General features: G+C 30.7%; 1 protein-coding gene across 2 annotated transcripts in view; it reads right to left on the bottom strand.

Annotated features, from left to right (window-relative positions):
* LOC114335720 (E3 ubiquitin-protein ligase TRIM9) overlaps nt 1-13,941 on the bottom strand; it is a 470,622-nt gene that overhangs the window by 68,480 nt on the left and 388,201 nt on the right. For both annotated transcript variants that reach the window (XM_050645194.1, XM_050645193.1), the window contains exon 4: nt 11,430-11,583. In XM_050645194.1, coding sequence (XP_050501151.1) covers nt 11,430-11,583 — 154 coding nt within the window. The remainder of the gene's footprint in view (nt 1-11,429; nt 11,584-13,941) is intronic.

Raw genomic sequence — 13,941 nt, forward strand, 5'->3', positions numbered from 1 at the left:
AACAATATTAAAATCATGAAACATTTTCTCAATCTCAATTAATCCGTTTTAAAAATTTTGTTTTTGGTAAACTCTAATTTAAGACTCAAATAAGTAAGTGACCGACAAGAAAGTTTATTGGAATTTTCTTTAGAAAAGAACTGCCCCAGAAGAAGGAAGTTTTCTTTTAAAAAGAAGGTGGACGCGAGAAATTATTGAAGGAGAACGAAGGAATTTAATCAACTTCGTAATTAACTACAAGGAAATAATTATTTTTAATTGAATCACGTCCTTCTTAGAACTTCGGATTACGATTGACAAATTTCTAAGTGTAAGGGGGAACAAAATTAATACTTCGACAGAGCCAACCGATTCTGAATTAAAACTTTATTCCAGAAATTTTCTGTGACAAAACATTACAAAATACAGTTTTCTAAAAAATATAGGGCAGAAAGGTAATGACAGCTATACGAAGTTTAGCTGGTTGGCATGGGAATACCTGCAGGCATATAGAGAGAGGAGCAAAATTATGAAATAAATTCGTTTTTCCGAGAATGGGAGATTTTGGAGAGAAATCCCGAAACAGGTCGATTTTTATTTTTAAATTATGATTTTTTGCATATAGGCCAATCAAGTTAGGTTTTTACTAGACATAACGGAAAAGACGAGGTTTGACAGTTGAAATGTGTAGTATGAGATATTACAAAAAGACTACCATCTTTGGATTCATAAATTTTTTAGTGGAACATTTTTTAAATAAACAATCAAAACGTCAAACTTAGTTTTTACTCATAACTTAAAAACTTGTTTATTTAGAAATTTGACGTCCACAGGTAACTTTCTCAGAAAAAAAAGATACATCGAATGAGATACGCTAAATAAAAATCGGTTAATAAACAAAAAATTTATTGTAAAACGGATGACAAAATCATTGTTTTTGAATATAGTTAATAACAATTTTATTGTTTGTTAAAATACGTTTTAATATACCCAAAATTGAGGGCAATATGGTGTTTGAATGGTTTGCAAAAAATGGTCCAGATCTGTTAAATAGTTTTCGTAAAATTGAATTTGTTTATAAAATTTTTTGAAAAACGAGTTAATTTCTGAGGCTGGTCCAGTTAATATGACTGAATGTATCTCAATAATCCGGGGCTCATTTCCTTCGTTAAGATGTATACTAACAGCTTATGAAAAAAAAAAGTAAAAAAAAATTACATATACGTACACAAAATTATTTGTTAATAAATAGCAGTTTTTAAGCTTATAAACAATTACAATAATTTCGTAGAAATTAGATCAAATTAAATGGCAATAAAAAATACGGAAAGCTGGTTAAAATACACAACTTTCAAAAAAAAATTTAGGTCCTACGACCCTTGGGGTCTGAGATAGCCCCTTTTTTTGAAAAAATCACTGTTACGTTAATTAACAACACTAAGAGCTGAAATTAACCAATCTTTTATAAGAAAAGTCAAAGTTTTTAACAAAGTTTTTAGTAAGAAAAAATGTTAAAAATTGTTTAAATAGGAGTGTTATAAACACAGAGTATTTTGCGTTCCGACTAAAGTAAAAAATAGCGGGCCTAGTCGACTGACTGAATAGTGGGCGCGGTTGGCGACCGGCATGCGGCAGCAACTATTAAAATTACGTTATCCCGACCACAAAAATTCACTTTAAGGTGAATAACAAATTTTCGTCATTCCTTATGTTTTTGAGGTCTCTGAATCCGAATATGGAGTTAATTTTTTTCTAGAATTAGTGGAACATGTTCAAAAATCAAATTTTATGCAAAAATGCGAAAAATCAATTTTGATGATTTTTCAATTTTAACTCACTGTATTTTTGGTCGCTGTAAATATATCCTTTTGAAAATTATACTGTGTTATCTTTGAAGCATTTAGATAACAATGAGATTTGTCCAAAATGACTCAACACGTTAAAAGAGAAGTTGTTAATTTTTAAACATTTTGTCGTTAGATTTCGTTAGCTTCATGTTTACTTAAAAAAGTTGAGTGACAAACTTTTTAGTTTATAATTTTAATTAACACAGAAATAAAATATAATTTATGAAGAAGTTTTCCAAAAAAATTTAATTTAAAATATGCAATAGGAAAAATGTTATGTGACTTTATAGACGAGCGGCACACCCCAAAAAAAGCTTATTTCTCGAGATACTGATACTAATTTTGGTCATACTTTATATTTTTGATGGTGCTCAAAACTAAAATTAGGGTTGTTTTGAATTTTACGTGGGGGAACATTATCAAAATCGCAACTGTACCCTAAAAATAAAAAAAATCACGTTTTTTTGAGTTTAATTTGCTACATCTCTGTTCCATTGTAATATTTTTTTCTGATATTTTTATAGTATATATTTCTCACCTTTCTGAAGACAATGGGACCTGCTTCAATATTTCTGTCTTGCCATAAAGAAAGTTATAAATTGTTTAAAGTAAAAGGTGCAGATTCTTGAATTGCAAAGTTTAATCGCAAAAGTTGAGTAACAAAATTTGAAATTTAGCTGTTTAATTAATTTTAAGTTAAAATCTAGAGTACAGAGAACAAAATGTTTTATAGAAAAAAAGTGGTGTAACTTTTAATTTTAAGAAAAACGTGATTTCATCTTTTTTTATTTTTAGGGTAAAATTGCGATTTTGACAATGTTTCCCCATCTAAAATTCAAAATAAAACTCATTTTCGTTTTCAGCACCATAAAAAGTATAAAATAAGACAAAAATTAGCCATCCACCACACCGTGGTTGATATCTCGAGAAATGAGCGTTTTTTTGGGGGGGAGTACCACGTACCACTCGTCTATAAGGTCGCGTAACTTTTTTTCTGTTGCATATTTTGACTTTGTGGCCTTTTTATTGTTATTTTTTAAATTTATTTATTTAAAATATAATTTTACTAAATAAATGTGCAACATAATAATATTCATAAAATTCAAGTTTCTACCAAAATATATAAATATAATATTAAGCTTCAAATCCGGTATACTGTCAATGTTAAAAATGGGCTGCAACGGTCTAGCGCTAGCGAATGCTAGTCCGCGAATTTATTCTCATTCGGCTGCGCCCATCATTTTTTTTTACTTTAGCCGGAACGCAAAATACTCTTTCTTTATAACAATACTGTTTCAACAATTTTTAACATTTTCTCTTGCAAAAAACTTTGTTAAAAACTTTGACTGTTCTTATAAAAGATTAGTTAATTTCAGATCTTAGTGTTGTTAATTAACGTAACAGTGATTTTTTCAAAAAAAAGGGGCTATCTCAGACCCCATGAGTCATAGGACCTAAAAATTTTTTTAGAAGTTGTGTATTTTAACCAGCTTTCAGTATTTTTTATCGCCATTTAATTTGACCTAATTTCTACGAAATTATTGTAATTGTTTATAAGCTTAAAAACAGCTATTTATTAACAAATAATTTTGTGTACGTACGTGTAATTTTTTTTACTTTTTTTTCATAGGGTATTAGTATACATCTTAACGAAGGAAATGAGTCCCTGATTATTGAGATACATTCAGCCATATTAACTGGACCAGTCTCAGAACTTAGCTCGTTTTTCAAAAAAATTTATAAACAAATTAAATTTTGCAAAAACTATTTAACAGATCTGGACCATTTTTTGCACACCATTCAAACACCATAATGCCCTCAAGTTTAGGTATATTTAAACATATTTCAATAAACAATAAAATTGTTATTAACAATATTCAAAAACAGTGATTTTGTCGTCCGTTTTGCAATAACTTTTTTGTTTATTAACCGATTTTAATTTGGTGTATCTCATTCGATGTATCTTTTTTTTCTGAAAAAGTTACTTGTGGACGTCAAATTTCTAAATAAACAAGTTTTTAAGTTATGAGCAAAAAACTAAGTTTGACGTTTTGATTGTTTATTTAAAAAATGTTCCACTAAAAAATTGATGAATCCCAAGCCTTTTTGTAATATTTCATACTACACATTTCAACTGTCAAACCTCGTCTTTTCAGTTATGTCGAAAAACGGCTTATTTTTTACTAACTTGATTGGTCTAATATTATATATTACAGTCCGTCTAGAAAGTAACCGGAAAAAAGAAAGCAGAATTATAATTTTATGGTATTTATTTCTATCACTTGAAATATAAAATTTCAACAAATAATTCATCTCATTTACTTATACAACCTTCATTTAAATCTAAACACTTAACTAAACGTCCAGGTACACCCGAAACTAGGTCAAGACCATAATTTTCGGTAATGGTGTTCCAGGCCTGTAAAACTGACCGAATCAAACCTTCTTTATCTCGTGGTGCTGCTCGTTTCACTTCAGTCTTCATCAGTCCCCATATGTTTTCAATGGGGCTAAGATCTGGAGATGCTGCTGGCCACGGAATTGCCAATTCGTGTTCTTGCATCCAAGCTTGAGTATAAGCAGAAGTATGCCATCTTGCATTATCTTGCTGAAAACGCCACCCCTCTGGATATAAAACATGAGCCGTTTCAAGAAGCAAACCATTTAGGATGTCACAATATTTCGCACTATCAACAGTACCATTAACTATACAGATAGGTGTAGCACCACGCTGAGATATTGCTCCCCAAACCATTATTTTAGTGGGAAATTTGGAAATTTGAACGGTAACATTTTATCTTGATAGGATTTTTAGATGATTTGCACCAAGCTGGAAACAACTTTCATCAGATATAAAGATATTAAAATTATCTTCTCGAAAACGTTGACAAAAATCTATTCTTCGTTGCCTTTGCAGAGGTGTCATTGTAGGGATTTTTTTTGGATTCCTTGATATGTAGCCTTGCTTTTTCAGTGACATGCGGACAGTTTCTGGGCACACTTTTATTCTTCGTTGATTTCCAAATCTGTTCGCAAATTTTCGAAACTCTAGGCGCGGATTTTGTCGTCCTAAAGCCACCAAAGCATTTAAATTATTTCCGCGAATCTTACGCGGTCTACCCGAAACTGGTCTATGCCTCATATCTATGCCATTTTTTTTTCTCTTTATTGTCTCATACACTGCACTTTTTCCGAGTTCAGTCAATTGCACTAATTTTTTAACGTTTCGGACACCCTTTCTATACAAATATTTCACCACTTTTCTTTTTTCTACTTGCGACATTATTTCACAAATCTTAAGTCTGTTTACAAACAATAATATTTGACAGATGGTGTCATGCGATTTTGTCCATAACCTACTATCGGCACAACCTACTTGATGCATTACTTTTGTCTTAAAATGTTACAAAAAGGAAATCTATTAAAATTAGGAAAAATATAAAATTCCGGATACTTTCTAGACCGACTATATATACCCATCGTGATTTTTTAATGAGAATAGAGGTCGTGTGATAGCTCATTTGAAAGGTTATTCAATTCTCTTTTCAGTAATATAAACAATACCATAATTATTTATACAAGATGGCCAAGAAATTAATTTTTGAATTAAATTAATTCACACAAAAAAAGAATGTATGTAATTTATTTAATTCATGTATTTTGAATGTATTTTGAATTAAATAAATTACATACACTCATCCTTTCGTGTGAATTAATTTAATTCAAAAAATATTTTTTTGACTATTCTGTATAAATAATTATGGTAATGTTTATATTACTAAAAAGAGAATTGAATAAATAACCTTTCAAGTGAACTATCACACGACCCCTATTCTCATTTAAAAAATTATCGATTATGTCATCACGCTTCGATGGATGACGTCACTTATAGTTTGATATATACCAATAAATCATAATTTAAAAATAAAAATCGACCTGTTTCGGGATTTTTCTCCAAAATCTCCCATTCTCGAAAAAATGCCCCTCATTATATTTACAGGAAGTTGTTCAGTGATATTATAACAGCAGTGGAACTGTAGTATAGAACTGCAATGAAAGTGTAAGTTTTTGTCAATAGATTGACAAAATTGGTGGTAAAATAGCCACACATTATACAGTGCTAGGCCAAAGTCCCCTCCTCCTCATATCTAAACGGACGTAGGCTTCTCAAAAATATTCATAACAGGTGAAGTAATAGTGACAGATGAAGTTACAGAGCCACTTCGACCAATAATTTTAAATTGGATCTTATGGCAAGTGATAATATGAAAAGGTATTGAAAATTCCTATTTAATCATACTAATTTTGTTTGGGTTTAGGTTGATTTTCATGAATAAATTAAATAAATACTAAAAATTGTAATTTCGCATTTGGGTTGTTCTTATCAAATAGGAAGAAAGTAGGTCACAACTACTTTTTATTATTATAAAGATTTCTTTTTCTTTCAATTTTTTTGTATCAGTGGATTTGCCCTGTTTTAAAAACGTTTTAATCCATATATTTTTTAAAAGCATCATTTTTTGCGTTTTTATCTGTTATTTGTGTAGTGAATAATATTGAAAGTCTATTTTTAAATAACATATTAAAAATAAAACGAATTGTAGATAATAAATGTGTTTTTATGTTCTATTATCTGTCCTAGATGTAAAATTAATTTAGTAGGATCAGCTATTAATTTATATAGGTTTAAAGCTTGTCACAAAATATTTGTCATGTCCGTGGACATTCTTAATAAATCTAAAAGTTCGCGCACATATGAAATTACCAAAAATGTTTACCAGATGGCGAGGCAAGTATAAAACCAAACAAATTGTTAAACGCATCAGTGAAGGTTATTCAACAGGCATTTTGCGTATAAAGAGTGATTCGTTTCGTCAAGACCTTTTGTCACATCCTTGAACCTTTAAAAAAGTAAGTGTATTTTAAGATTTAGATTTTAGGACCACACTGTAACTAAAATATGCAAAGCTGATTTTATTCCATAGTCAAAATATTTTCTAATCTCAAAAATGTGATGTGTAGATTGTTAGTTTTTGTTTTTCGTCACGTCCGTAGATTCCTATTTTTCACGGACGTAACAGAATATCCACGGACGTGATTGATTTTACAAGTAACATTATATTTGATTAAAACAAAATAAAAAAGGAAAGATTTAACTTATTGCTAACTTAATATAAAATTAAATAATGCACATTATATTGTATGTACCCTACGTACATAGACATCAGAAATAAAAATACTTTGTCAAGTCCGTGGTCACATCATGTCCGTGGACTGTACAAAATATTTTTTTTTGAATTTACGGGAAAACACTTTATATTTAGCTTGACCTCTAGCATTTCTTTAACAAGTGGCTATATCTTACATATACATAAACATATTTAATGAATCTTAATTATTTTAAAACTTTAAAATCTGCCAATTTTATTAGTAATGACCCATTTAACTAATAAAGATTCAAACGTCCGCCTATGGTTATTTGTCAAAAAAGTTGACGTTTTTCAATTCTCCAGTTGTTTTTACGTCAACTTCTACTTTTATGACCAATAACCATAGGCGGACATTTGAAACTTTATTAATAAATTAAGTGCGAACCTATAATTTTAGGAGGCATTTATTTAATTTATTCATCACAATTTTTTTGAGATGAGTTTTGATGTTGCATTGCAAATAAATGGTCTGTTTCCTGCCAGTATTCGCATTGTAACTTATCGTTCTACTTTGTTGTCACTGATTGTAGTTCCTAGATATTTAAATTCTGTAACAAATTCGAAGTTATGATCGTTTATAGTAATATTTTACCTTATTTTGTTGATAGTAATATGTTGTCATTGGTAATTGTTGCTTTTTAATCACCTCTAAGTTATGATCGGTTACAGTAATACTAGTCTGGGCTGATTATCGGAGAATAGGCCATTTTTGGGAAAAGTTATTTACCAGAAATTTTATTGCTGGAATCGAATTATAAGATCCTATATATTAATAATAATACTTACCAGTAAGTTTTCAATTTAAAAATCTTTTAGTAATTTTTGATATTTTTCAATATTAATTATTTGCTATTAGGATTGAAAGCTTGCTTCGTATTTTTACGGCCAGATGGCGCTAGCCACCCAATACCATCATTTTGGCTGCAATATTTGGAAAAACATTTCGATGCGATTTGATTGGATTAAGGAGAACAGTGCCTACGTTCCTTCTGATGAAGCTCCAATAAGAGCAGAAAATTGCAGTTAAAGGGACTGGCTGCACTCCTTATTCTAATTAAAAAGTAAGATTGTTTTTCCTTCGTATTGCAGCCGAATATATAAAAATGGTACACACATTTTTATCCTATATATTAATAATATAGGTATGCAAAGTCCTCAGATAGTGTGCTACTTTTTTTATAAACAAAATGGCGCACGAAAATCGTGTTTTTTTCAATTATTGCTCTATAACTCCGAAGATTTTAACTTTACAACAAAAACACCCAAATAAAAATTTACCGTGATTACATTCTGCATAGAGACGCGTTTTTTCCGATCTGCTTCGACGAAAATTTTCCTCGGAAAATGCGGGTTTTCCCAACAAAATCTTTAATTTTCAAATAAAGTTTTAGATAAGTAATTATCTACCAATAATTAAATAATTTGGTGACTTAAAAGCCTTTTTGGTTTAGATTATAGTTTCAGAAGCTGATGAAAATTAAACGAATATGTTAGCAACAATTCAATTGTAAATTAATAATTTACGGTCGCAATAATAACCAAAATAATTATGATACACTGATCAAGCTTTGAACTCTTATAAAGATGAGATGCCTATTTAATATTTTGTCGACAAAATATGAATTTTTTCTTTTTTTGCATAATCTTTAAATGTTTAAAAAAAATAGTTATAAACAAATTAACGTTTCTCAGAAAGTTTTTATTATATTATAATTTAAAAAAATAGCTAAAATGGGCATTTTAAATATCTTTAAAATGAATGCTTTAAAACTTTTTTGGAACCATTTGTAAAAAAGTTATGAAACAGCAAAGTAATCATACGATTACTACTGTGTTTATACTTTTTTTAATTCTTTCAAAGCGTAGAAGTGAGTTTAAAGTACAAGCTAATTATTTACAAAAAATATCGATTATCAGTTTAATAGTTATATTTTAATTAAAGATTATAAATATATTTTTTTGTAATTTACACGCGCGAAAGTAGAGTAACACAGTACTGTAGCTAACATTTTCACTCGGAGCGACGACAGGCCGCGTGATGTACACTTTTAATAAATAATGCATGCTACGTGTCAGTCGCTTCGAGTGAACATTTTAGCTCCGACTCTGTATCAGGCCTACGTTTGCGCTAAAAATTACAAAAAAAAGTGTTTTTAATCTTTGATTAAAATATAACCATTGCAGTAATTTTTGACATTCTTTGTGAGTAATTAGGTTGTACCATAGACTCACTTTTAAGCTTTGAAACAATTAAAACTAATTATAAACAACGGAGATTTCGTCTATTTACTTTGCTGTTTCATAACTTTTTTGCAAATGGTTGGAAAAATTTTTTATAGCATTCATTTTCAAGACCTATGAAATACGCATTTTAAGTATTTTTTTAAATTAGAATATAATGAACAATTTCTGAGAAATGTTAATTTGTTTATAACAATTTTTTTTAAACATTTAAAGATTATGCAAAAAAAATGAAAAATTTATATTTTGTCGACAAAATATTAAATAGGCATCACACCTTTATAATCTTTCTAAGTTTGATCAATGTCTCATGATTATTTTGGTTGTTATTGCGACTGTAAATTGTTAATTAACAATTGAATTGTTGCTAAAATATTCGTTTCATTTTTACCGGCTTCTGAATTTATAATCTATAACAAGAAAGCTTTTATTTCACCAAGCTATATAATTATTGATAAATAATTACTGGCCCAAAAAATTTATTTGAAAATTCGAGATTTTGTTGGGAAAACCCACATTTTCCGAGGAAAATTTTCGTCGGAGCAAATCGGGAAAAACATGTCTCTATGCAGAATTAAATTGGGGTGAATTTTTATTTGAGTGTTTTTGGTGTAAAGTTAAAATCTTCGGAGTTATAGAGCAATAGTTGAAAAAAATAAGATTTGTCGGCGCCATTTTGTTTATAAAAAAAGTAGCACACTATATGCGGACTTCGCATACCCATATTAATAATATATAGGATCTTATAATTCAATTCCAGCAATAAAATTGCTGGTAAATAACATTTCTTTGTACTTTACTAATTAGACCAGCGTATTATAACTATTTTTTTTTTCAAAATTTAAAGATTATGCAAAAAAAAGAAAAATTTATATTTTGTCGATAAAATATTAAATAAGCATCTCATCTTTATAATCTTTATAAGTTTGATCAATGTATCATGATTATTTTGTTTATTATTGCGATCGTAATTTGTTAATTAACAATTGAATTGTTGCTAAAATATTCGTTTAATTTTCACCGGCTTCTGGAATTACAATCTATACCAAAAAAGCTTTGATGTCACTAAGTTATTTAATTATTGATTAATAATTACTTACCTAAAACTTTATTTGAAAATTAGAGTTTTTGTTAGGAAAACCCGCATTTTCCGAGGAAAATTTTCGTCGGAGCAAATCGTGCAAAACATATCTCTATGGAGAATTTAATTGCGGTGAATTTTTATAAAGCTGTTTTGGTTGTAAAGTTAAAATCTTCGAAGTTATAGAGCAATAATTGAAAAAAATACGATTTGTCGGCGCCATTTTGTTTATAAAAAAAGTAGCACACTATCTGCGGACTTTGCATACCTATATTATTAATATATAGGATCTTATAATTCGATTCCAGCAATAAAATTGCTGGTAAATAACTTTTCCATAAATTTTGCTAATTAGCTCAGAGTATACCTAGAGAAATTTGACAGATTAAATATATTAAATATTTATAATTGATTCGTGACCCCTCTCTGTGGCTCAGTGGTAAGAGCTCCTACCTTTGGATCGAAAGGTCCGAATGGTCGTGAGTTCGAATCTCACCAGGGTCAGAAATTTTTCGTTTATTATAAATTAATAAATGAAAATAGTTTCTGTCCTTGTGGGATCGGTGCTCACCGTAGGGACCGCAGACGTTCGGATACAATGAGCGTCTCTTTGCAAAGACAAGGACGTCGAATTTGCAAAGTAATACACTTACTCAACACATACACTACACATTACTCCCCTGAGTTAGTGATAAGTTATAGTCTAAAAAATCATTATGAAATTGACTGGCCAGTTGGTTGTGAAAACCACGGGCGTAGCCAGGGGGGGGGTTTGGGGGTTCAAACCCTCCCCGAAAAGTTAAGATATTAACATATTTCAAATTTTTATTATGAATATAAAAGTTATTTTATGTAGATTTAGTCGTTTTACTTTTTTGAACCCCCTCCGAAACTAAAACCTGGCTACGCCTGTGGTGAAAACCAGTGCCAATAAAACACAAAACACACACACAATAGATTCGTGAAAATATTTGTCAATAAAAAATACTTTTTCAGAAATACCAATTTAGTAAAACATCGTGCTTATAGATAGAATTACAACTAAATACAAATACAGCTCATAATACTTACGTTTTGATTGGATAAAATTTAATTGTTTAATGGCAGTAAGAACAGGGGCATCGTCAAGCGTTAGCTCAAATTGAGGAGATACCTGAGGAACAGACCATTCTTTTAGCCACGAATGATCAGTGTCTACCACTCTATTGATCAACATCGATCCAATCTGAAAATAAAAATAGAAACTCAGTGGGTTATTTACAGATACTAGGTTGTTCAATAAGTTTTGCGGTTCGATAAGAAAAACATAATTTTATGAAATAAAAATGTATACCATTTTTATTCAGTTGCAATGCGAAGGCAAAACAATCTTACTTTTTAATTAGAATACGGAGTGCAGTCCAGTCCCTTGAATCGCGATTTTCGGCTCTTATTGGAGCCTTCATCGGAAAGAACGTAGGCACTGTTCTCCATATTTTAACTGATTCGTAATAATTTCGTGACAATTCGTGATAATTTTATGACTTGAAATTTATTCTTCAGTGTAGTCTTCCTGAACATGAGTACACTTGTTTCAATGGGATTTCAATTTATAAATTCCATCCCTCTGGGAGAATCAGGAGGGGCTGCAAAATACGTTTCCACAGCTGTTATATTCTATCATTTGATGAAAAACGCTTTCCACGCATAATTTTTTTTTTTTTTTGGTATTGAGACTTGCTATTTTGTATTGCATGGAAGTCGCTAGGAACCAAATCTGATTAATACTGTGGATGCTCCAACAATTTGAACTTTACTTCATGGATTTTAGCCTTTAGTAAAATGCTCATATGACACGGTTGTTCTGAATTCTACATTGTTCTGATGAAAAAGGATTTTTGTCTTTTTCAAACCGGGTCTCTTTCACGATATTTTCCTTCAGCTAGTCTAAAAGGTTACAATAATGTCCAGAATTTATTGTTTTGTCAGTTTGTAAGTAATCCACAAAAAAATTCCGCTAATATCCCAAAAACTGATGCTAAAATCTTTTTGGCCGATTTCTGGACACAAACTCGTTTTGGAGCCGAAAAACCAGATTCTACCACTCTTTAACCTCTTGTTTTGATTCAGGATCATGGTGATAGACCAAGTGTCATCCGTTGTAATGAATCTACACACAAAATCTACTTTATCCTTTCGAAAACGCCCTAAATATTGCTGAGAAAGTCGCATTCGAATGTGTTTGTGTTCCGTTGTCAGCAAATGCGGCACCCGTTGTGACCACAGCTTTTTGAAACCCAATACTTCGGGCAAAAGATTGCTTACACTGCCCAATGTAATGCCTGGGGATTCTACTAAATCACTTTCAGTTACTCGACGAGTTTCCCATACCATATCCTGTGTTTTTGTACAACTTCTGGTGTTGCTGTTTTTGGGCGTTCTTGACGTGGACCGTCTTCAAGGCTTGAACGACCACGTTTAAATTGAACAACTCACTTTCTACTATAATAATTGAAGGCGAAGAGTCCTTATACACTTCCAACATTCGTTCATAAATTTCCTTTGCTTTTAAACCTTCCAAAAATAAAAATTCAATCACTGCACGATACTTGATTTATTCCATTCTAAAAAATACTAAAAACATCAGGACTCGATGGTAAGGATATAAGACTCGTCTCAAACTTATATCTCCAACAAAAAGCAACAGTTCGATTCGAAAATGAACTGTCCGAAATCTTCACAGTCGAAAAAGGAGTCAGACAGGGTTGCATACTGTCACCAGCATTATTTAACATATACTCTGAAAACATCTTTAGAGAAAACATCTTGGACGAATCAGAAGATGGTATTGCAATAAATGGACAACTTATAAATAATATTATAGTATTTTTACTACAAAAACGTTATTACGTAGGTCAAAATTTTTGACATAAGAGAACTGTCAAAACATTAGAATGTGACTTTTCATTATTGCTATGTTTATTATAAACACGGCAATAATGAAAAGTCACATTCTAATGTTTTGACAGTTCTCTTACGTCAAAAATTTTGACCTACGTAATAACGTTTTTGTAGTAAAAATACTATAGATATGCAGACGATACAGTATTGCTGGCAGATAGTGCGCAGGGGCTCCAAAGGATCATGGATAATGTTGTAGAAGCAAGTAACAAATACGGCCTAAAATTAAACTGTAAGAAGACAAAAATAATGATCATTAGTAAAAACACCAACATAAACGCCCAAATTACAGTAAACAATACACCCCTAGAGAGAGTACAGAAAATATGCTATCTGGGCTGCAACATTAAGGATACTTGGGATCATAGCTACGAAATAAAAACTCGTATTGAAAAAGCCAGAAGCTCTTTTAACAGTCTTAGGAAGATTCTGTGCAACTTGTCTTTAAGTATCAATATACGCATAAGAATTCTTAGATGTTACGTCTTTAGTGTCCTCCTATATGGAGTTGAAAGCTGGAGCCTGACAGAAGATGCCATAAAACGGTTAGAGACGTTTGAAATGTGGTGCTACCGACGTATGTTGAGGGTCTCATATATATGTTACCGTTAAAACCCGATTTCAGTTAAAACCCGAATTTACT

The sequence above is a fragment of the Diabrotica virgifera genome, chromosome 3 (genome assembly GCF_917563875.1).
Source record: "Diabrotica virgifera virgifera chromosome 3, PGI_DIABVI_V3a".
In the NCBI taxonomy this organism is placed as follows: domain Eukaryota; kingdom Metazoa; phylum Arthropoda; class Insecta; order Coleoptera; family Chrysomelidae; genus Diabrotica; species Diabrotica virgifera.